Source organism: Anarrhichthys ocellatus, unplaced genomic scaffold, assembly GCF_004355925.1.
Source record: "Anarrhichthys ocellatus isolate YVR2014 unplaced genomic scaffold, GSC_Weel_1.0 scaffold7, whole genome shotgun sequence".
NCBI lineage: Eukaryota > Metazoa > Chordata > Actinopteri > Perciformes > Anarhichadidae > Anarrhichthys > Anarrhichthys ocellatus.
In genome coordinates, this window is record NW_022280037.1 from 13,235,305 (window position 1) to 13,258,857 (window position 23,553).

The 23,553-nt window shown below is 39.1% G+C and overlaps 3 protein-coding genes and 1 long non-coding RNA gene across 6 annotated transcripts in view; 3 read left to right on the forward strand and 1 right to left on the reverse strand.

The window, feature by feature from the left end:
* Positions 1-555, reverse strand: part of yipf6 (Yip1 domain family, member 6) — a 4,882-nt gene extending 4,327 nt beyond the window's left edge. The window contains exon 1 of the mRNA XM_031847101.1: positions 457-555. The gene's annotated coding sequence lies outside the window, so the exon portion shown is untranslated. The remainder of the gene's footprint in view (positions 1-456) is intronic.
* Positions 1-3,152, forward strand: part of LOC116383345 (uncharacterized) — a 3,619-nt gene extending 467 nt beyond the window's left edge. The window contains exons 2-3 of the long non-coding RNA XR_004212768.1: positions 449-508; positions 926-3,152. This is a non-coding gene — a long non-coding RNA (uncharacterized LOC116383345). The remainder of the gene's footprint in view (positions 1-448; positions 509-925) is intronic.
* A 414-nt stretch (positions 3,153-3,566) lies between these two features.
* On the forward strand, positions 3,567-8,709 carry snapc1b (small nuclear RNA activating complex, polypeptide 1b). Of its 2 annotated transcripts, XR_004212767.1 has the most exons (11): positions 3,567-3,974; positions 4,531-4,690; positions 4,784-4,924; positions 5,600-5,704; positions 5,782-5,937; positions 6,089-6,148; positions 6,318-6,380; positions 6,498-6,636; positions 6,880-6,951; positions 7,256-7,954; positions 8,574-8,709. XR_004212767.1 is itself a non-coding variant. In XM_031847100.1 (10 exons), exons 1-10 carry the CDS (start codon positions 3,844-3,846, stop codon positions 7,297-7,299), a joined length of 1,071 nt encoding a protein of 356 aa, XP_031702960.1. In that variant the 5' UTR covers positions 3,567-3,843; the 3' UTR covers positions 7,300-8,709. The 2 variants fall into 2 exon arrangements, 1 of the variants encoding a protein (XP_031702960.1); XM_031847100.1 differs by having other exon boundaries at positions 7,256-8,709.
* A 42-nt stretch (positions 8,710-8,751) lies between these two features.
* The window catches only part of syt16 (synaptotagmin XVI), a 32,877-nt gene continuing 18,075 nt past the window's right edge, over positions 8,752-23,553 (forward strand). The window contains exons 1-2 of one of the 2 annotated variants that reach the window (XM_031847097.1): positions 8,752-8,930; positions 20,238-20,477. In XM_031847097.1, the coding sequence (XP_031702957.1) occupies positions 8,918-8,930; positions 20,238-20,477 (253 nt within the window). In that variant the 5' untranslated portion in view covers positions 8,752-8,917. The remainder of the gene's footprint in view (positions 8,931-20,237; positions 20,478-23,553) is intronic. The other variant, XM_031847099.1, reaches the window with a different exon arrangement.

Genomic DNA, 23,553 nt, shown 5'->3' on the forward strand with positions numbered 1-23,553 from the left:
TATATATATATATATATACATATATATATATATATATATATATAATCAATAATTTTTGATTTGATGAAAATGTTGGGGATTTTAACTTGAATTTATAAATTTAGGTGCACATCGTGTTTTATAAACTAAGAGGATACTTTCAGCATTTTTCTTTAACATGGCGGCTGCTACAGTTCATGCAGTCAATAATAATGACATCAGTTTTTATTTTTCAGTAGGAATAATTTATGAACGTTTTTTTTTTTGTAACATTTTTCATTTGATCGCAACAACCTTGAAAGACATGACAATACGACCTCATTCCATTGTCTTAACCGTTTTGTGGAATGAAATTGTTGAGCAGTTTTACTGTTTTCGTGTGTGTGTGTGTGTGTGTGTGTGTGTGTTTGTTGTCTGATTTAAAGATACAACAGTAATATTGTAATAAAACACATCATCTCTAAATCAGAGTCCTACCTGAGCTCCACAGCAACAGTAGCAGCATCAACAGGTGATCCATGACGTCCAGGTAGACCGTCTCTCTGCCCGTCTGTGTGCTCTGATGGTCTCATGCTGTCCTCAGCTTATATCTGTGTACAAGAAGAGATGGAGCTTTACTGATACTTGTCTTTAGTTTTACAGATCATGTTTGCACTTGAACTGTGTTTGTGTGAAACTGGTTATCTATCTATTATTACAGACTATTATAGATTATAGAGCATTATAATGAAAATGAGGGCCGTGAGCAAGTAACATCTGCAGGAACATCTGTCTACACGGTCATGTTCCCCAAGTCAAAGAAGATTAAATACATATAAAGCCAGTTAAAACAGAGCCTACATACAGGAAGTTGTAAACTATTTTATAACGGGTACAAATGACAAAGTTTAAATATAAATAAGGAATTGTGACCAGATCAGGAAACTCTGTTTGTGAAATACAACAGGACGGGATGACGACCCTCATGTCCTAAAGAGAAGCAGCTGACAAAGCTCTGGATCGCCTGTATGGAGAGGACCACACATCATCACCATTGCAGCTAAAACATGTTCTATGTACAGTATGACAGCATTTACTCATGTTTATGTTTCATGGTATTTATTATATTTGATTGGAAATTAAGTCATTTTGAGGAAAAATCAAATCATTCTCATTTCTTCATTAGTTCTTATGATCTTGAGTTCTAAAGAAACAGTGTTCAGATGTAGTTTACACAGATTTCATTATATGTAATAACAACTTCCTCTTCTTCTGTTCTACAGTCACATGTGTACATCTTGTGATGTTCTGCAGGGTTTATGGACTCGAGGATGTTGCATGTAGGAGGAACTGGAACCTGGTTCATTCATCTCTGAACCTAATGAGGAACAAAATACTCTGATTTACATGAAATATTGTGCGTTAATAAAGTAAATAATGACTCAGGAGGCAACATCACTGCAGAGGACAAATATAAATCCAGGATGCAACAATTCTACTTCAAATAAGATGGTGTGATCGCATTGTTGATGATAAACATAATGATTGTAAAATGCAGCTCCATTTTAGCAGAAAGGTTACAGTTAGGATGACATTTTATATTACTATGTTGTTACTGTTTACAACACAAAGCTCTACTCTCTAAATCTGTGTACTCTACATAACATGACCAAAGACACTAATAACACACTTTAGGTTGAACAGGGAACATGTGTTAGTAGATAACTTTGGTAGTATTTCTCTACTGAGGCAGCGTGAGTGTAACTCTGAGCTGCTGTTACTCAGATGAAGAGAAGGACTTCACCACAGCTTCTGAACTGCGGTTGTGTAAAACTGAATATATCTGATTTCACAAGAAGCTGCTGACTGATTGCAGATTATAGGACTGTTTCCATGACAGGCTGAGCTGTTCCTATCAGATGAATGCTGTCAGTGTCGTCTTCTTATTTCTGATAGATGTGTTAACATCAGCAGGTACAGCTACTGACTACTACTACTAATACTGCAGTCTGTGTCTCACTCACTTCACTGCATCATGTTTCTGTGTTGTTTCACTTTAATGAGTCCTTCATGAAGCTGCAGGATGTTTTCAGCTCTGAACCCACTGGTCCATCTGACTGTCGAACCAACAGATCAATATCTCTGTGAGCACATCCAGCACCTTCCTGTGTGCTGCTCTGGTGATCAGACATCACGTGTGCATCAGTTTGTTTCACTGAATAGTTTCTAGTGATTTATTAGTTCTGATGATTTAGTGAACTCCTGATTCAAACTGACTCTGTTGTTGCTCTTTATCAAGTTTTTCCAGAGAGAGCAGAGATGGAAGAAGTACTCACATCTTTTACTTCAGTAAAAGTACGAATACTACTAATACTGTGAGTACTACCAGCAGTGTTTGCAGAGGTTCTGTCTCTCAAACAGCCTGATGACGACTCTCTCCAGAATAGAGGGAGTCAACATTGTCTCTTAAAGCAACAGTAGAACTCAGGCCTAAGTTATTCATAGAGTGGGGGGGGCTTTATGCTTATAATTGGTGATCTGTCTGAGACCTCTCCACACTGAAGCATATTCACTTGCTGAGAGCTCTTTTTGAAGTTTCTCAGGATATCATGGTTCAGCATCTCTCACCTCCTGGCTGTATTCTGACTCTTTAAACCAGTCCTGGTCTCCACTCCTCAATGCCTCTTCCTTTTGAAACCTTAGCTGTCTGAGTTTAGCTGTGAACCAGTTTGTTGTTGGTATAACTCACCCTGGTGCATGATGGGACACTGTTGTCTTCACAGAAGCTGATGTATGATGTGACAGGCTGCTACTTTACACAGTTCTTTGTAATGTTGCTCAAAGGTCAGTTTCACCCCAAAAAGAGAAGAAAATCGTGGTGAACAAGAGATGAGTCAAAGACGTGGAGAAGCTGATTCACCTCCACCAGACATCATCTCTGGAGGACTTCCACATCTTCATCCCGTGCTCTGAACACAGGAACGTGGTTTTCACTTTCATGGAATGTTGTGAAAGTAATAAATATACTTTATAATAGATTCTGTAACCTCTTATAACAAAGTGACTGAATTATAGAAGTGTTACAACAATTCTATTCTTGTAGGTTGTGCCTTGCAGTCAGGCATTATAATGAAAACTAGAAAATTTCGCAAGAGATTTTGACAGTGTGGCTGCTACTGCCTGAAGACGTCGCAATATATATACATGCCAATGTTACCAGTAGTGTCATTCAGGTTCAATTGAGATAGCGCTTCTCTCTTTTCTGCATTTTAGATTCATACTCTTGGATTGAATCTTGTATTTGTAACAGTCTTGAACTTGAGAGCAGCTATTGCTTCATAGAAACGCATAGTTGACAGCACATGTGTGTGTGTGTGTGTCACTATTTACGGTGATGAGAGGAGACAGAATCCTAATGTTTGACTCTGGGTACATCCCAAGTCTCTTAATTGCATCCCCATTTACCTCACTAGGGTCCTTTCCTTGCGTCTTAGTCCCTCCCACCAGGGATGCATGGAGGAAATCATGCGAGGAGAGAGGAAACGAGGAAATGACAATTAAGAGACTTGGGATGTAGCTACCCACACACACACACACATACACACACAGAGGTTATTAAATGGCAGGCTTCATCACAAGCATGAAGTCAGTGAGTGTGTGTATATGATAAAAGAATATCGTACATGTATAAGATAGTTTTACTTCGCGACGGTCCATGAATGCATCACGAGGGCAGGCAAAGACGTCGGGTACTGATGACGCACTAAACCGTCGACGGTCGTTTTTAAATCGTGTGTCTTGTTTACATCATGGATGTGTCCGTTGGTTTGGTCGTTTTTAGTACTTTTTAATTCGTTTTAACGGTTGCCGGTTGAAGCAGGTGGGATGGACTTCTGTAAGAAGCACGTGAAGTCGGACTGCGTGGAGCTGCTGAGCCGCTTCCAGGGATCCGAGTCCGTCCGCTTCCAGGTTTTCTCCAAAATATGGAGAGAAATGGAGTTCTCACAGATTTTCTAGTAAGTTTACCAATAATATATATCACCTTATGTTCTAATATAAGCAGTGGTGCATTTCATTGTTTAAGTACTGTACTTGAGCACAATTTCGAGGTATTTGTACTTTACTTGAGTATTTCCATTTTCTGGTACTTTCTACTTCTGCTCCACCGCAACACAGAGGAAACGTTATTGATCACTTGGTGACATTCACAAGCTTCCTGGCGGTATCTATATATATGTATGTATGTATATATATATACATACATGCATACAGCTAAAAAATGGTAGAAATACTCTGTTTTAACTAAAAGTCCTAAATTCAAGTAAGTACAAACGTATTAGCATCAAAATATACTTAAAATACTTAAAAGTAAAAGTACTCATTATGCAGAATGGCCCGTTTCAGGATCATATCTGTATTATATTTTGGATTATAATTATTGAGGCATTAATGTGTTATAACTCTAACGTTGCAGCTTCTACATATTTTCATCAGTAATGACAGAGTGTGACTTAATTAGACATTTTCCTCATTCAACACAGTGTGTCACATGTTGTTGTTGTTGTTTTGTAGCGGCACTGTGAACCACCAAGAGCAGCGAGCGTTCTGCCGTCTGATCCTGGACACCGCCTACATCTTCTTCTTGCCTCCGTACAGCTTCCAGATCAGAGTGGGAGGACTGTACCTGCTGCACAGCTTGTATCAATGTCAGATCACCTCGCCCCGAGAGCAGGTCAGGAACACAGCACACGGTCTCCAGAGGGTCGGCCATACATTCATTTGAATCACACGTGACGTGAAGCTCTTGTTGTGTTTCTGGCTGCAGATCCGTCTGGCGCTGAAGGACTGGGAGGACGTGATGAAGCTTGAGAAGGACGCCGTCAATGCTCAGCACCACGACGCCGTTTACATCCTCCGACAGCTGATGTTGCACAAAGCTTTCAGCTTCACTGCCATGCCCACGATGGTGAGCAGCCTACCTGACATCAACACACACGTTCACATTGGATATTCACTTTAAACCCTCAATATCATTGAATGGAGGAATGTTGCCTTTTAAACAAGGTGAGTTATGACCCAGAGTGCAGAGTGGGATCCTCCAGCCCATTACATTAGTGTATTAAGGATAAATAGCAGACATGTCTGATTGATATGGCCACAATTATTCTACGAAATTATTTTACACATTACAATACAACGGTGCTTGAAGTAGACAAAAATAAGGGCCAGTACTCCTCTTTTTCACATGTTGGCGTGTGAATCGGCCGATATCAGATAACGCACAAAAAATCTGAAAGACAAAAGTTTCTATAGTTGAGTCATTATTTCACTATTTCATTAGTCACTATTATTTCATATCACAGCCTTCCTCTGAACATTGTTTACCCTCTAAAATCATACTCTGGAAATCAAAATAACAGATTCAGAAAAAATTTCAATAAAATCTCGTTCATTATGACGAACAGTTCACGAAGTATTTTTAAAAACACGTGTACATTGTATCGATAAATTACAGCACCGTCATCATCATCATCCTCCGTGCCGTGCAAAGACTCGTCATTTAGCTTGCAAATTCACTTCTTCTCCTCTTTGTGCTTCTCCTTTCTGTCTTTCTTTCTTTCTCCTCTTCCTCTCCTGCCAGCTTGCCTTCAAGAAGAAGAGGAAGGTGGAGAGCTTGGCGCTGTGTGAGGAGTTCATGGAGCGACCGTCTCGTCCACAGGAGCTCATCAACATCGAGCTGCTGGAGGTGAGCAGAGAGCTCGACTCAGACACTTTAAAAAGTACATTATTAAAAGTATTAAGTTAAGCGTGTTGTGTTTGCAGGAATTGTCCAACATCGATGAGCTCTACGGGAAGCTGAAGACTTCTGTCTCTTCGGAGTCGGAGCCGGCGGATTCTTCCATCAACCTGATCCGTAAAGACCTGGCCCCACAGCTACGCAGCACTGTGGTGGATTTCTACAAGTGGCAGCAAAGGAAGGTAAGACTTCTCTTCAGGTGTTTGTTAAAATGACACCCACAGTTTGGAAACTACAAGAGATGATGTGGTTATTTTAATGCTTTTAAATTGTTTTACAATTAGTACATTATGTACTTTTTTCCACTCTTGATGTGACGTTTTGTCTCGTCAGAGTGGTCCTCATGAAGATGAAGATGAAGACAGCGGTGAGGGGACGTCATCTCAGCAGGAGGTGAGTTACACTTCATTCAACTTTACTGAGGGGTTTAAAGCATCACTGGTGCACATAGATGCTTCTGAAGGATATTAAATACTCAAACTGACACGAAGTCCTTCAGCTGTAATAATAACTTTGTCCAGACGGCGGTGCTGTTGACTGACCGGCTGTTTTGTGTTCTCAGTGCTCCAAAAGAGCCCAGCGCCTCGCCTCCATCAAGTCAAAGGCATACGGAGAGGCAACAGAGGTTTGTGTTTCCATGTTAGATTTTCTTTAAATATGTAAGATTTCTTGAAAATATGTTTTATGCTAAACGTCTTCAGGATGCAAAAATATGAAATGTACGTATCCCTGCGTCTCTCAGGCCTCCAAGTCACGGCGCCATCGTCAGGTGGAGGTGGATTTCACGAGTAACGTGGCCGGACCCTCCCACTCGTCACGTTACTCCAGAACAAATAAACCGTCACTCAAAGCCAGAACCTATGAGAACGTTCACATCTCAGGTAAATCCCTCCTGCAACCTCCTCTTCATCTCTCAAAGTTAAGAGAAGAAGAGATGAAATAAAAGGAAATAAGAATGGAGTTTACACCCATCTGAAAGCAAATCAGACAAAGAGGTTGAGTTTTGTTTTTTGTTTGATGCTGAAATGTTGTGAGTGAAGCATGAAGACTCTCCAGCATTTTGTCTCGTAGCGTGAATGTTTTATCAAAATATTCCTCACGTACTGCAACTCTCTTCTCGTCAGGTGACTTGTGGAAAGAAGCCGGGGAGATGACTCAGATCAGGTGTCTCACCACAGTGGACTTTGCTCCTAAAGGTACACAACCTAAAAACTTTTACTTTTAAAAGTAACTTGAGCACTGTTTTCTGGTCCACAGCGGTCTGTTAACATGCTAATATGCCACGTTTGCATGGACCTTGAATGTCTCTCCCAAATGTCATGTCCATATATCTATGTCTTTGGCAATAAAACATTTACCAGGATGAATCTTTCTAAGCTCAAATGACTTTTTCTCTGAATGCCAACTCAGCATCCACCATATTTTACTGTAAAAATCTTATTTTGTAATGTTCAAACGTTGATATTTATTTCCTGTCATGACTCTTTTTTTTTTTTTTAGTCCATTCAGGAAAACAAAACCCGGTAAAAAGATTCAAGTGGTGATGAAGACCCTTCAGAAGTCAACCTGCATCTTGATACAGCGATTGTTTCATGTTTTAAAGTGTTGAAATAGATGATTGTTAGTGTCATGAATTTCCTTTAATCTTAAATGTTCTGTATCATAGAAAATGTGAATGTTGTTTTTTACATTTTAAGGTGTTTTACATTGTTTTTTTAATGAGCAGTCTTTATAGTGACTGTAACTTAAGAAAGAATATTGTTCTAACTTATGTTCTTATTGAATGCAGCGTTTTGTAAAATGTAAACACCAATACGTTTTCTTTTTGCAATTTTACAGCCATCACTTGTTGAAAATGTACCCTGAACTTGTCTCTTAGTCGGATACCTTTAACCTATTACAGTAAAGAAAGCTGTCGGTTGTGTCTACTAACTTAAGCACAAAGTTCAGTAGTGTATATAACTATAACATTTTCCAAAGTTCATCTCTCTGTGCAGCTTCTTCTGTGAAAAAAAAGTTCAAACTGGATTTATGTTCTGCAGCTTTCATGAAGTTTAAATAATTTTATGTAAAAGCTATTGTTCCTTGTGTGACATTTGATTCAGACCAAATCATGTGTGTGTATTTCATATTGAAAAGCTAAAAGTGTGTGGATGTCCCTGATTTTGCTATTTAGTTCTTCTCCTTGGAAAGCATTTGGTAAGTGTGATACAACTGTTGATTTTACAACACAACTTTATATTGTGACAGAAAAACAGACATAGACCTTAGATAAGACCTAAAAACAGCGTCCAGCATTTTTAATAATTACCTTGAAATCAATTGTTAATTATCATGTATTAATTTGTTATTTCATGCATTTAAATATGTAATTTAAAAGTACCTTAACTATGATAAATCGTGATTTCCACTAGAGTCAAAAGCTCTCATAAACTAAGCGGCCTAGCTAGTTTACTAGCTAAACTTAAGCCTAGTTTAGCCTAGCTGATTTGTTAATCTCTTTTTATTCCCTATGACTGTATTTAGCAAACATTACTACTTATTTAGGAAAGATGACAAAGCGTTAGTTAATTAAAATGTACATCTCTTATTGATTTTTTTGACATTTGTTGTTTAATGTAAGTAAATGTAGCTGAATTAGCTAAAGCTAGCTGTGGAAACCAGCTAGTTTGCAGCATTTAGCTTTTGTTTTTAGCAGTTTTCTTTTTCACTATACATTTGTATTTGATGTTTTTCAAATGAGTCAGCTTTTGTCTTTTACTCATTTGTAAATAGATATATAACGTTATTTAGTGTTTTTATTTTTTTGTCATTGCAGGGCAGCACTGATGGATGCACAGTTCAAAGACCATGGGCTAAATGTGTGAAAGGCAAATATTCTCCTGTTCTTTCCGAAATTGGATGAATTTAAGCAAATTATTTCGTGACTTTAGAACACAAATCTACATGTAACAGGGGGGGGGGGGGGGGATCGTAATTTTAAGGTTGAAATTACCAAATGCGTAGAAACCCCGTTGAGTGTGGATGTTTCCGACAGCACCTGAAGGCGTCACGGTTCACCGCTGTGTGGCTGCAGATCTTTGCGGGTCTGGAGGATGAAGAGCGTGCGGGATGCTGCTGCCTCGGTTCCGCTGGTAGTCTGAGGGGGAAACATCCGCAGCCATGGCCTCGGACAGTAAGTACGGCCGTCTTCCTCACCCTGTGGGCGCCTTTAATGTTGGTTTAATGTGTCGGTGCCGGAGGATGCATGGATGCTGTTTTTCAGCCTCTATCCTCTTGTTTCTTTATGTCTGGCTGACTGATAGCGACAGGATGCGTAGGCCAATTCACTATATTTTTACCAAATACTGTCGTTTTTCCTGCGTTTTATCCACATCATTGCCATTTTAGGGCCTTTATCAGCCTCTAAACAAAGACATACTTGTAATATTGCTGCAGTATTTGTTCCTGTGTGTTCACCGGAGAGTTGATAGCTTCATCATGGCCACTTCACGGAAACCTTGCTTTTCTACCTCGTTTTAAACTATAAGATATTCCGGGTTTGGATTGTTTATGTGAATCATCAGAGTGGTTATGATGACACAGTATGATTTTAATGTGTTGTCATAGTGTGCTGTTTTATAACGCAGGCCTACAGAGAGCCTGCGGTACATTTACTGCGTGTTTTCTTATTATTATTAATTCTGCTGTGATGTTATACTTCACATAATCTAATATTTGTAGTGTAAATAGATGCAGGTATAATTTTGAGATACTTTTACTTTACTCAAGTATTTCCATCGAATTTATTCTTCTACTGCATTTCAGATTTAAAAAAAATACTTTGTGACAAATGCAGATACTGGTTACTTTACAGGTTGAGATTGTACATAAAGTATGTTGCATTGTTGTTGATTAAACTACCAAAATGAATATAAAGTAATTATCTCCACCTCGAGCTGCAGCGGCAACATTAAACTGCTGCTTACAGTTAATATAAAAATAATAATTAAAAGTGTGAATTAAATAGTAAACTCAGCAGAAATGTCAGGTGTCATTTTTATATTTGATAAAATACTAAATGAAAGAACTTTAAAAAGCCTTTCATATCTTTAAGTCTTTAATTTAAACTCTAGTCCAGTGATTTCAATCAATTTGCCCTCAGACATTGTACCATCTGGATATTTAATGAACCTTTACAGATTTATTTAGAGCTGACTAAATTATTTATTCATCTAATGATTTCCTTTGTTTGTTCAGGATAGTGATTTTTTTCAAATACTTATTTTGGTTATATACTATTTAAAAAAAAAAATGAAGATATTCTATTTACAATGTTGTAAAATGACATAAGCAAGCAAATCTTCAAATGTAAGAACACATAATCAGCATTTCTTTACTTGATGTATGACTTACGTGATTGATTAATAGATATTTTCTGTTACAACTAATAGATTGACTTCTTCTTTCAGCTCTAATGTTTCCGTTCTACTCATCTTTTCATGCATGTGTTATTACACATTATTAAATAGTGTGACAATCTACCTGAAAACAAGACTGAAGATATAGCTGCAATGTTCATAACATCCCATAATAGATCATTTCACAGTTAAACATTCCAAATGTGTCGGCGGGGAACGTGCTAAATGCAGAATAAGTTAATCGTTTATTCATGAAACATTTTTAGAGACTCTGATCTCATAACCGTCTGCTAACCAGGACAGTTTTCTGGATCAGTATTGGTACAGAGGAGGGTAACGTGGTGCGAGATCAGCGGTGTACATTCACGTGTCAAAGTTCACCAAAGTTGAATTTGACGCCACATATTTGCTCTCATTATCCGTGAGAATCCAGTGATCACTTTATGGGAAAAATACATTTGAAACCATGAGAAGTCAATGATGAATATTAATACCAAAGGTGAACACCAGGTTTCCCACAAAGACAAATGTCATACACAGTTTGATATGACTTATATAACACGTGAACATAACCTCCCTCTCTACATGTGTGATGAGTGTTGTCGGGATTCAAAATGGCATCGAAGCGCTCCATTAAACGGTAGGAAGCAGTCGGCCATGTGCGTCATGCCGGTTCTGGTTATTGTGGCCTACTTACCGACTGCTTCCATGTCTAATTCATGGCTCTCTGAGAGAGCAGCTCTCAGTCGGGACTCGTGGGTCATATTTATTGCTGACAGGAAATTGAATCCGTGTTTGTTCCCGCTTGTTTGAGCACTGGGGATGTTGATGGGAAACCAGACTCATATCGGTCAGTTCCAGACACTTTCTCTTTGCTCTGCAGGCACAGAGAGATTTCTCAGAGGGGAAGATGTTACATTTGGTTGAGTTAAACTTACAGTGAGTGAAGTTAATCATGTCACAACTGTCCACTAGGAGGCGATATAACTCCACAACAAGCTGGCAAACCCTAACACCTTTATAACCACTTTAAAATGTACCGTGAGGAACTTTTACCTGGTCCTGAACCAGTCTCAGTGTAGTCCTGATCCTCTATATGAACCAGTCTCAGTGTAGTCCTGATCCTCTATATGAACCAGTCTCAGTTTAGTCCTGATCCTCTATATGAACCAGTCTCAGTGTAGTCCTGAGCCTCTATATGAACCAGTCTCAGTTTAGTCCTGATCCTCTATCAGACCTCCATCAGTAAAAAGACCATCAGAGAGAAGATGGTCTATTTCTATAGAGGTATTAATGCTCGTCATCGGAGCCACCGGGTCGGATTCTGGTGAAACCAGATGACATCATGCAGGTTCACCAGAACCTCCTTCAGCTCAGAGTCCAGCAGAGACCGGTCCACCGACAGACCCAGATCCTCCAGCAGAGACCGGTCCACCGTGGACAGACCCAGATCCTCCAGCAGAGACCGTTCCACCATGGACAGGCCCAGATCCGGAGCTCCGGAGGGAGGAGGAGAGCTCAGCTTGAGCTTCTCCTCTCTGGGAGTCGACACCGACACCACGCTGCTGGAGACCCAGGACGTATTGCTGGACCCGCTGGATGGAAGGGAGGCACGGGAGAACCAGAACCAGGACTGAGAGGAGCAGACTGTCAGACCCTGCTGCAGTAAAATGAGAGGTTTTCTAAAGGGAGTCTGGTGCTCAGAGACACTACCACTTTAGTCCACAGGGACCAAGTTTGCCTGAGGAGGCTTTAATAATCAGCCTGCTGGTCTTTGTTGTCGTGTTCTGCAGCGCTTCCTCTCGCTTGTTGTGTCTTGGTGGTGTTCAGGAAGACGGGTCCGCCTCGCCCTCTGGGAGGCAGGAAAGCGGCGCTGATTGACGGTTCATACGGGATGCGGGTCAGATTTCACTGAGAGGACGACGAGGACAGAGAGGTTAAGTTTCTCCTCTTGTTTTTGGGGAGAAGACAGAAAGGAAGGAGGAGGTGAAGACATGTCCAGTGAAGAAGGAACTAAAGAGAATCATGGAGAGAGTGAGTTTTGATTTGACCGTCTTATTCCTGGAAAACTAGATGATGATGATGATGGTTGAGCCAAGTTTCTCATCTCTTCATTGTTTCCCCTGCTGTCTTTCTATTTTATTCTACTTTCTGTTGTTGATGGACGGAGAGTCGATGCAGAGACGCTGAAGCTTGTTCCAATATGTTGCATCATATTGAATCAATGAGATCCTTTACTTGAGTAAAAGCACTACTGTAACATATAAAGTATTCAAACTGTGAATGTTCTACTATCAGATTATTATTACTAATGCATTCATGTAAAAGCAGGATTTTACGATTGTAGCTTGTTGAGCTGGAGCTCATTTTGATTATTTTCTCCATTAATCGATCGATTGTTTTGTGAAAATAGTGAGAAACAGCGTCAGAATTAATCAGAGCCCAACATAATTTATGTTTTTTGTTCAGGAATCATAATCTGTAAAGCTGTCAGATAAATGTAGAGAAGTAAAAAGTGTAATATTTCTGAAATGTAGTGGAGTAGAAACAAATAGATAAGCTTACAAAGTGCATTGTTAAGTTTAAATGAATGGTTCCCTGTTGACCTGTGACCTCTGGCAAACAACAACAACAAGGGACCTCGTCATGTTAGTCCTCGTTTTAGATCAGATTAGAGAGATTTATTTATTTTTACAAATACCGATAAAACAAGAATAACCAACAATTATTAATATTATTTGTCTGTAAAGGAGAAGAACACGATGGTCCTACTAATTTATATAACTTAAATAATGAATGTAATGTTTGTCTCATATACAAATAATCATCTTATTATCGAAAAAAAAATCACATCTTTTAATCCATAACAATATTGCTTTAGTTTAGACGTGTGATGGACCAAGAGGATCACGTTTAACTTCTATTGGATGTTAAAACCTAAAGGTGAAATACATAAATACGTGTTGCTGTCGTAGCGGTGACATGCAGCCTGTAACCAGCAGGTGGCGCCTCAGCATCAGTGTTGTACAGCTTAGTTTTCTGGCTCTGATGATCAATATTTGTGGCAGATTTTAAACAGAATAATGGACGTTTAGGAGAACTACTGAATAATGTAGGAGTCATGAAAAATGTAATGAAGCAGGATTCTTTACAGCTGAACAATGAGATTTATTATCAATCATGACAGTAACAGTCAGTAAAGATCAAATATAATATAAATGTTTTTTCAAAGAGTAAAAGTATTATAAATAATACTTATAACAATAGTAATATAAATTATTTTTATAAGTATAAATAATGTATATAAATAATAATAATAATTATTATATTTAATAATATCAATTATTATTATAAGTATAATAATATAATGTATAATAATGATAATATAAGAGCCAGGTCACATCAAAACTGTGTTTAACTTTAACTCAAATCAATATATATAAGTCATATTTGATATGTTTTATATGTTCCACTCTTTCTTACGCTGCACTGCAGCTGCTGCACAGCAGTATCCCTCGGGATAAATAAAATCGTAACGTAATTTTGTATTATACTATTTTATCTTATATTGTCTTTTATCAAACTGTCTTAAAACTGCTGACATTTGCGGCGGCAGTCACAGACTTCAGGCTCTCTGGTGAAATACAATAATGCAGTTCTGAAACGATTGTTCTGCAGATTTGTTCAGTTTGAGACTTTACAGATGTGTGGCTTACATTGTTTTCTTGCAAAAAGAAGCGTAATGTGGGCGGAGTTAAGTGTTCAGGACATGTGTTCTGTGGATGTGAGTGACTTCAGATGCCTCGTTTTCTACTTTGAGCTCCTCTCCTCTTGACTTCTTCTTATTCAATCGTCTCTTCATCTCAACCCTGAGACGCCATCGTCGTCGTCCTCTCGACCATTCGGGACGAGCAGCCGGACGGCGCCATGGTAACATGAGGCCCTCTTACATGTGGGTGGGAAAAGGCAAACTCATTATACCTTAATAGAGCCACTGGGCTGTTTCCAGGGAGACTATGTTGTTCAGGTGCGTCTGCCTGGTGGTCAGTGGGTTTGAGTCAGACTGAAAAACACCATGTGCTGATGTCTCTGGGTTGATCTGACCTCCAGTGCTGAGAACAACAACAGCCAGTGAACGTCACATGATGGCTCTGGAGATCATAGAGGATCTGTAGGTGTCTTTGTCCGTTAACAGAAGGACGAAGAGGGGAGGAGATGTCTCCGCTGTCCATGGTCCTGAAAGTTAAAGCCCTTTTTAGTGTTTTGCATATAAAACATGTAATTGACAGATGAAGCACTGCTTGGATGGACATGAAACTCTCCTGGTAGAGCTGCACAAGATCATAGACTTTATGTAGGAAGTGGACGTAGTCATGGTGATGTCACCCATTGGTTTGTGGACATGAAACAAACCAATGGTTGTCGCAATCTTGTTTTTTTTTGCAACCAGTGAACAGGAAGTGACCATATTTGGACTGAGGAGAAGTGACGAAGAGACGCCGTATACCATAATTTACTAAATGAACATCATGCTGTATTGAAGAAGACTTGAAACTAGAGATTGAGACCATAAACTCATGTTTACAATGTTGAAATAATAAAAGCTGGTGGTCTTAACGTAAACCTTTAGGGTCATGACATCATCAAGAGTCCTGTGTTTCTATATTGACGTAGAAACACTGAGGAAATGATTTTAAACATACATTTAAATAGGATTTAAACTCCAGTTTGGTGTAGAAGAACTTGACCTCCACCCCGTCCAACACCTTATCGAAGTTACTGTCATCTGTAAAACGCTGCAGATCAGATCAATAACAACTCAACATTTGGATAAACTCATGTAGAAGCAGTAATAAATGCTGAAGTCGGCCTTCTTTCACGTAAAACCTCCGTCTGAACGTCATTGTTTTGGAGAAGCTTTTGTTTTCACACCCACAGACACACGAGATCCGTTCAGTGAGGACAGAACAGAGAGGAGGAAGACCTTCAAAATAAAAGCATGGATTTATTACTACAGAGGAATACTCTGACCTATGTATCAATACGGTTTCTCGTATAGTAGATGGTGGTTTCTTTAATAAACACATTTAATGACTTAAAATTGAATTTCCGCAGTGATTTAACATCTCAGATTGGTCCTGATGATGATGATGACGATGACATCACCATGTTCATCATCTTTAGGACCACAGAGGAGGCTCAATAATAACTTTATTCATACAGCACCTTTAAAAATAGAGTTTACTTTGTGCTTTGACGGACGAAGTAAAACAGAAAGATGAGACAGTAAAATAGATGAAATAATAACATCAATCCATACGATAAGAACAAACTAAGAAACACAAATAAATATTATATATAAATATATATACAAAAAAATGTAATAAATTAAATTTAAAAAATGATAATACATTTTTTTAAATAATAACAATAATAAAATAAAACAGTAAAAAGACGACATAAAAGCCCGTATGTAAAAATGGGTGTTAAGAAGTGATTTAAAACAGATTATGCAAGTTTACATATGTATTTGTACTTTCAAAGTACACTGATATACTGATACTTGATACTTTTACTTCAGTAAATGATCTGAATACTGAGGACGTAGCGTTCAGCTGTGTGTTGTTGTAAATAAGGACACACACACACAGCCCTAAAACTAATTACCCACATTAGTGAGTGACCTTACGACGACCTGAAAGAAACAGCAGGAGCTCTGTTTTATTCCTCGCTAGAAAAAGAAGACAGAGGAAAAAGCACTACAAAGCTCCGTGTTCGTCCTCTTCTGGATCTTTTCTTAATGAGCGGTAACAACGTGGCCTTCGTCGTCTTCTTCTCCTCCTCCTCCTCCTCACATCAAAGTGCTCTCTTCTCTCCTCTGGAGCTCCTCACTTCAAAGCCGGGGTGGAAAAGTCAGCAGCTGCATAGTAATCAGGAGATTTAGTATTCACACACACAAACAACCTTTTCACTACCGTGTCGCTGTCGGATTAGCGGTGTTGTGAGATTTCTCTCGTCTCATTAGCTCTGATCCGATGCCTCTCATATTGACTTCTGGGTCACATCGCCTCCTTAATCCTCATTTGTACGTTCATTCTTCATAATTTGACTTTAACACGTTCGACAAACTGTTTCATCAATAATCAGCTGATCTCCTGCTGGGCCGACAACACGACTCACCTTCCGCTGGGATTATTTTTAAGATTCATAATCTAAAGTATACAAATGTAAATGTTGTTGTCTCTGAGTGAGGGAAAGAAGAAACGGATGAAACTGAAGCTAAAAACTGAACTTTTCTCTCAGTTTTATTGTTCTTGTTTTTACATAATTGAGGCAAATTGAGGTCACTTAAACCACCACAAATCCTCCTCTGTGGCCCACAAATAGTGTGTGTGCGTGCGTGCGGGCGTGCGTGCGTGCGTGCGTGCGCAGCAGGTGTGAGGCCAGACCTTGACCCGGGGGTTTCTTCCTGTCCATCTGGACGTGGACAGTAGGAGACTCTCTGGGTCTCCAACACTGAGCTCAGTGTGTCTGTGACAGTCGGAGCAGCTGAGAGGGGAAACTCCCACTTTACGGCGGCACCCGAACACACCGTCCAGACGTTTACTGTCACTCTGTGCTCATTTTAATTAATTAAGAGTCGTATTCACAGTCGGCTTTTCTACCTTCTTTCAAAGAGGTCTTAGTCCTGAAAGATATATTATACCTTCGGGTGAACCCCTGAAGTCATCCTGCTAGTGTGGACTAAAAACAGATAAAAAGATAATTAATTAACCAGCGATACATCAGCACCTGCAGGTTTTAAAAGTACAGGAGCGTCTTCTCTGTCATGATGTTTTTCGTAAAAGTGGAACTGTGTTACAGAAGTGTGTTCTCATGCTGCGTCTGTCATGAGTTAGTCTCTCTCTGTGGGAGTGAACAGCAGCTGAACATAAAGAAAGTGGGTCGAGAGATTGTCGTGTTGTGTGTGTTTTTAGGAAGAAAACACTGCATGTTTCATGTTATAAAGTCGGGTGTTAGTTGAGTGGTTTGGGGATGTTATGGCCTCTTTCTCAGGCAGCATTTTAAGATGAATGTTACTGTGTTGGTCAGTTCAAACAGCCTGATGCTTGGCTTTCCAAGGTATCGGTCCATTGGTTATTGTACCATATTTATTTGATTTTATTGGTTTATTTGGCAGGGACATAGCACATTAATAAAACAGTCCTGTAAATGCGCCAGAATTAGCCAAAAAGGCTTTTTTTCATCTGCAGTCACTGGACAGATGTTACAAAGTCAAACAGAATATAAGATTAAAAGTTACAAAGTTCTGCATTATTTACCCCTTTACAAGCATGCAGAAACAATACGAGAAGAGAGAATATTAATATGAGAAACATTCAGGACACTCTTATACTACATTGAATCATATAAAACAACACGTGCAAAGCAAATAAATGATGTTTAATTAAGTTAAATAGAAACATGGACGAGAGACAAGATTATGTTGTTACTTTACTTAAGTAACATTACTGTTACTTTTGTTTTTCAGGTATATTTTTCATGCTAATACTTTACTTAAGTAACATTTGCAAAAACATAAATGCAGCACGATAAAGGAGAATTTTTACTTTACTCTAAAATATTTACTTATTACTTTTACCAACATGAAAACGTGAATATCTAGAGCCAGCGTTCTGGGCTTCAGTAGAAACATTGGAGCTGTCCTCCACCAAAAGAAATTCTTAGTCGACTAACATTTGTACAATTATGTCGACTAATCGATTAGTTTATTTCACCGAAAGATCTGTAAAAGCAGCACTTTAAATAATGTGTTTACCAGAGTTCAGAAGTCATTCAGCACTATTTCACTATTTCACGAAAGAAATCTGAGTTGACAAAGTCCAAAACCACCGTTAAGTCGTCTGTAGATATAACTGTCTCATTCTAAGCTTACAAAAACACAACGATTCTTATTTTCAGGTGATTAAACACTAAATAAAAGACACTTATTATATTATATATAGTCATTATATTGAACCCTTGAACGCTGCACACTGTACCTTTTTAAGTAAATGATCTGAGTACTTCTTCCACCACTAAAACAAATACTGGTGCATGTGGAGGGATGGATTAAACCAGCTGCTGTTGTTGCTCATTATTTCACCGCCACCACACACACACACACACAGTTGCTTGGCGATGTGATTGGATGTTTTCGGCTGCAGATTGACGAGGTGCTTCTGTACAGTGTGTGAGATTCAGTTTCTATAAACGTGAAAAGAGAGAGAGAGCGAAAAACACACACGGTGGTGTCTGAAATACATAAAACATGTAATAGTACTACACCCTCACACGCACATACACACATACACCCTCACACACACACACACACACATGCACACATACACCCTCACACGCACATACAAACACACACGCACACACACACTCCTACGCCCTCCAGTCCTTCCTTTGGCGTCGGCTCTCTGCAGGATGTGCACTCGTCTCCGTTTGCTGCCATTGATTCACTTCTCTGCTCTCTGAGACGTTACCGTGGAAACGGGAGACTGTGCCCCCCCCCGGTAATTTCTATTCATCCGTGTTGAGAGTAGTATGCCTCGTCTGTCTCTCTCTCTCTCTCTCTCTCTCTCTCTTCATCTCCCCTTCAGCTCCTCTCTTCCTCCTCTTGTTTGTTTACTCTCTGTTTTGTTTTTCGATCATTCTGGTTTCTTCACTCCCAGCTTTCATCACTCTTTTCATTCTATTTCGGTCCAGATGTTTTTCTGCCTCTCCATCATTTTCTGGCTTCTCTCTACCTGTCATTTACATTCATCCGTCTCCGTCTCCTCCTCCTCCTCCTCCTCTCTATTTTCTTTCACTGCAGTGTGTCGAAACTGATTAAACACCAAGTTAAACCGTAGTCAATGAAGAAGAGTCGTAGTAAGTTTCACCTTTTACTGTCACTCTTCCCCATTGGCATGCTGGTGAAAACTGAAAATATAGCCAATACGAAATATTCAGTCTGCATTCTTAACATTGCAATGTACATAGTTGTAAATGTAAATATACATTGATTATTTGCACTTTAGCAAACATTCATCAAAGGCTCTTGCTCTGCTGTAAGCTGACATACAATTGTAAATAAACCTGTTTAAGTAACATATCAAACTGATATACGATGTTTAACATGTCCAATGTCAAATAAATGAACTTACGGTCTTTCTTCTTCTTATATATATTACTCTTCTTTACTCTGTGTTCAAAGTTCAGATGTTTGTGAGATCTTTTTTCAAATCTCTTTTCATTTTCATGCAAAATCAAACTTTTATTGTTTTTGCTCAACTTTCTTGTACCAAAGTCTAAAAAGTTTTTTTCCGGACATATTGACAGCATTAGTTCATCAAACCTTCCATGAAAAACAATCGTAGCTTATCAACCGTAGCCGGACACAACGTTAGCATGGTCAGCTAACTAGCTTACTGTTCTCCTTGGTCTGGGAAATAAAATGTTAACTAGCAGCTCCATCCTGCTCTGTGTTTATCTGGTGAAGCTCCAGGAACACGAGTTAGTCCTCATCCTCAAATGTGTTTGTGAAACACATTGTTTCACCAATCTAACCTGAGACATCTGAAAAACAACGTGGCGACGGCCGTATTCCAACATGGCGTTAGCAGTCAGCACCTGGACCGGCGTGTTGTAGACGTAGCCTTTAGTGCAAGCTATCGGCCCGGCGAGCTTTGGGGTCGTTTTTTGCGTTCTGGTGTGGACGGAAAATATTTTGTAAAAAACGATTTTCCAATCAGAGCTCAGCAGCTGAAGCTATTCAGCCAGTCGTGTGGATAGAATTTATATTTTTTATTTTTGTAGACAGGGCCTTGGTTGAGGACTTTATTTGTCTCAGTAAAGGAAAAACTGACGAACAATAAATTCAGAAGAAAAAATTTTATTTTAAATTTTTGCTTGAAAACAAAAAACACCTGTGTGCTCTTGAGCAAGGCACCGAGGGTAACTCAAATACTAAAGTGTCACTTGTTCTGTCTGTGTGCATCACATGTACCATGCGTACTGCGTGTGTGTGTGTGTGTGTGTGTGTGTGTGTCCAGACTGCCTGTTTGTGTGGTCTGATCAGTGTGTCATTGTGTGTCCCCTCTCCCTCCTCCTGCCAGTCCCCCCAGAGGCCATCGGCTTCCTGTCGGCGGTGGGCGTCTTCATCGTGGCGCTGGCCGTCCTCTTCCTCTTCATCAACAAGAAGCTGTGTTTCTCACGCGTCGGCGGCATGCCGTGTCTGGAGCACCGTCACACCCACCGGAAGAAAACCCGCCAGGGAATCCGCCAGGGGCTCGGTGAGTGAATAAATATAAAAATATCTGAATGCAGTTTTGGAAACTTAAGGTACTTCCACCTCACAGAAAAGAGTGTTTATTTTTAATATTATTTACATGCATACTCTTGCTTTCCTACAGAGCAGGAGTAAGTGTTCATGCCATTTATTAGTTTTTTAACTAACGGTGACATTGTTAAATATTAACCATGTCTTGTTGCTCATGAATATATCTGCAGCAGTGAGCTGCAGGTCTTCTCTCTTTCTCTTGTTCTCTCTTTTACCTGAAGACCAACAGCATATTTTGACATTTAGTCGAACAGATGTAGTCACAAGTCTTTGAGGATTTTTTCTTTTGCAGGACTTTGTATGGATTTTTATGAAGGACGAGTTTGGTTGTGAACTAGTTTTTAACAAAAAGTTGAAGAAGTGACCATATCTGGACTGAGGAGGAGTGACGTAGAGACGCCGTATACGTCTCTGGTAGAGACCTGTCAATCACTGTGTAGCCCCGCCCTAAAGCATCCCCTGCTTTATGGTCTATGTGACTCTAAATGGACCATAATGTACTAAATGAACATCATGCTGTATTGAAGAAGACTTGAAACTAGAGATTGAGACCATAAACTCATGTTTACAATGTTTACTGAGGTAATAAATCAAGAGAAAAGTAGAGTCATTTTCTCATAGACTTCTATACAACCAGAGGAGTGTTCATATTTTCTTAGCACTTGAACTCAAACAAAACAACGCAGTAGTGGGCATTCTTTCAGCGTTTACTTTCATTTAGACTCAGAAACAAGTGTTTTTTTGCAAAGCTTGCCCTGATATGTTGTTCTGCATGTGTACTCGTTTCCCCAAATCTCTACAACATGCAACATCAGCAACAGAGCAACAATAGCCACATTTATTTTATGAAATGAATGTTCCTTTAACATCCTTACTTATCAATCTTCCCATCTCTGTCTCTCTCATAAAGACAGACAATAACACTATTTCCTAAAATATTTCTCGTCAAGGTTCAACCTTTTATGTAACCTGAAACATCTCGGAGAGTGCGTGGCTCCTTTATGCGTAATGACTCCATTTAAACTCTTCAGTAACAGAAAGAGAACGTGGGTGAGTTTGTGTTTGTGCAGCGGTTTCTGTGGGCGAGTGTGTTTGTATGTATGAGAGAAAGAGTCGAGTGAGTCAGCGGCCATGAAGCTCTGCAGCAGCTCACAATGAAAAATATTAACATTATAATAACCTTGAAGAAGAATTCATCAAAAAAAATTCCAGGAAGAAAAAGAGAGAAAAGGACACTCAGTTTCTTTCCATCAGCCAGTAAAACTCTTTTCTTTCCTCCCACTTGTCAAACACTTTGAACATCCAGAGCAAAGGTTCTAAAGGTGAACAAAAGAAGGTAACATATTTACATATTGGATTAAAGCAACCAACTGCCCCCAAAATCCCTGAACTCACTGTGTATTAATAGGTTTTTTTGTGACATTAAATCAGACACAACAAGCTCCTGTTTTGTTACCTAATCTTGAAGTCTTGTTTGGTAAAACAAAAAACGTGTCAAAAATGCTAATGCTTTATTTTACCACTTTAATTATCACTTGACTAAGCCACGCCCCCCCCCCCCCGCTACTCCGTCAAGGTGTCAGAGCTACGTTACCACGGAGCCCACACTGTCACTAACTGCAGTCCCTGAAGACATATTATCTAACTTTTGGAAAAAGCCATTTGACAGAGAAGCAGACAGAAAGGTCTACATACAATATGTGTTTTGACATGTTAAACAGGTTAAAAAGATAAAGATAGAAGATAAAGTGTAAAAGTGAACCAGCATATCACCTGGAGATCGAGACAAAAGACAAATGAAATTAAGGAACACTGTTCCTCTTTATTCACTCTTTATTTACTTCCTTATTAAGTTGAACTCATAACGCCGTCCCGTCGTGGAAGCGTAGCACCCACCCTCCGGTTTCCCCTCAGGTAAACACTGTTATCCCTCTCAGGACGTTTGTACTGTTAGCGATGTTAGCATCGTTATCTACGATGTTGTCATGTTGAGAGCCGTTAAAAAGCAATCGAAACGCTCTCAATCTCGTATCTTTGCACCTTTAATACTATAAACATTTTAAGTGGAGTCTCAATTCAGTGTTGAACTGTGCAAACAATGACAGTAAAGCTTTTAAAATAGTGTGATAACGTTGTTACAGTGAGAGCTTCCTCCATGTGGGCTGAGAGTCATTTTAACTCAAAGTTTGGAAGCTTCTTTTTTTTTAGCTGAAATAAAAACGGTTTTTAGTGCTTTATAATTAGAGCAAAAATGAAAGGAAAAAAAAAAAAAAGTAACCAGCAGGATGTTTGAATCCAGGACTGTGAGTCAAACAGAGCAAACACTGGTTTGTTGATTCTCACCTGCAGCAGGTGGAGTCTCTGGTATTTCCAGTTGGTTTCCTGAACAAACAGCACATCCTGTTCGGACTCTAGCGGGCAAGGTAAGGCAGGCTGTTAAGTTACTTTATGTTTTAGTCAAATTATATGTGAAAATGTAGCTTAAACCTGGAAACTGTAGGCCTGATTGAAATAGCTTTACTTGAACAAAGAACAATGAAAACTCTCACATGTATTCAAGTACTGCGTCTAAGTACAAATTCAAGTTGTGACTTGTACTTTACTTCAGTGTTTCCATTTTTGTGCATCTTTATACTTCTGCTCTACTACATCTAAGAGGTAAATATGGTACTTTTTACTTCACTAGACCGCTTTAGTTACTTCTCAGATGACAGTTCAAATTAAACATGCACATTAATGCAGCATTGGATATTAATCCAGAAACATCAGATATAATAGTTAAATAGTTTGCTGATCAAGTACTTGTAATAATAACATTAACTTTATGTATATAGCTTCGTTAGAAACAGAACGTTTACAAAGTTCTTTCACAGACAAAACAAAGAAAAAGTAACGCAATATAACAACAAACACAAGACAAACAAATTAAAAAATATGAAAATACAACAAGAGAAAAAATGTATGAATAAAACTATGTGTGTGTGTGTGTGTGTGTGTGTGTGTGTGTGTGTGTGTGTGTGTGTGTGTGT

Excerpts from the sequence above, each read along its gene's own strand:
- snapc1b (XM_031847100.1), top strand. The coding sequence starts at position 3,844 with ATGGACTTCTGTAAGAAGCACGTGAAGTCGGACTGCGTGGAGCTGCTG. Across the intron at positions 5,938-6,088 it reads ACAAGTGGCAGCAAAGGAAG|AGTGGTCCTCATGAAGATGA; the intron begins GTAAGACTTCTC and ends TTGTCTCGTCAG. Across the intron at positions 6,381-6,497 it reads CATACGGAGAGGCAACAGAG|GCCTCCAAGTCACGGCGCCA; the intron begins GTTTGTGTTTCC and ends TGCGTCTCTCAG.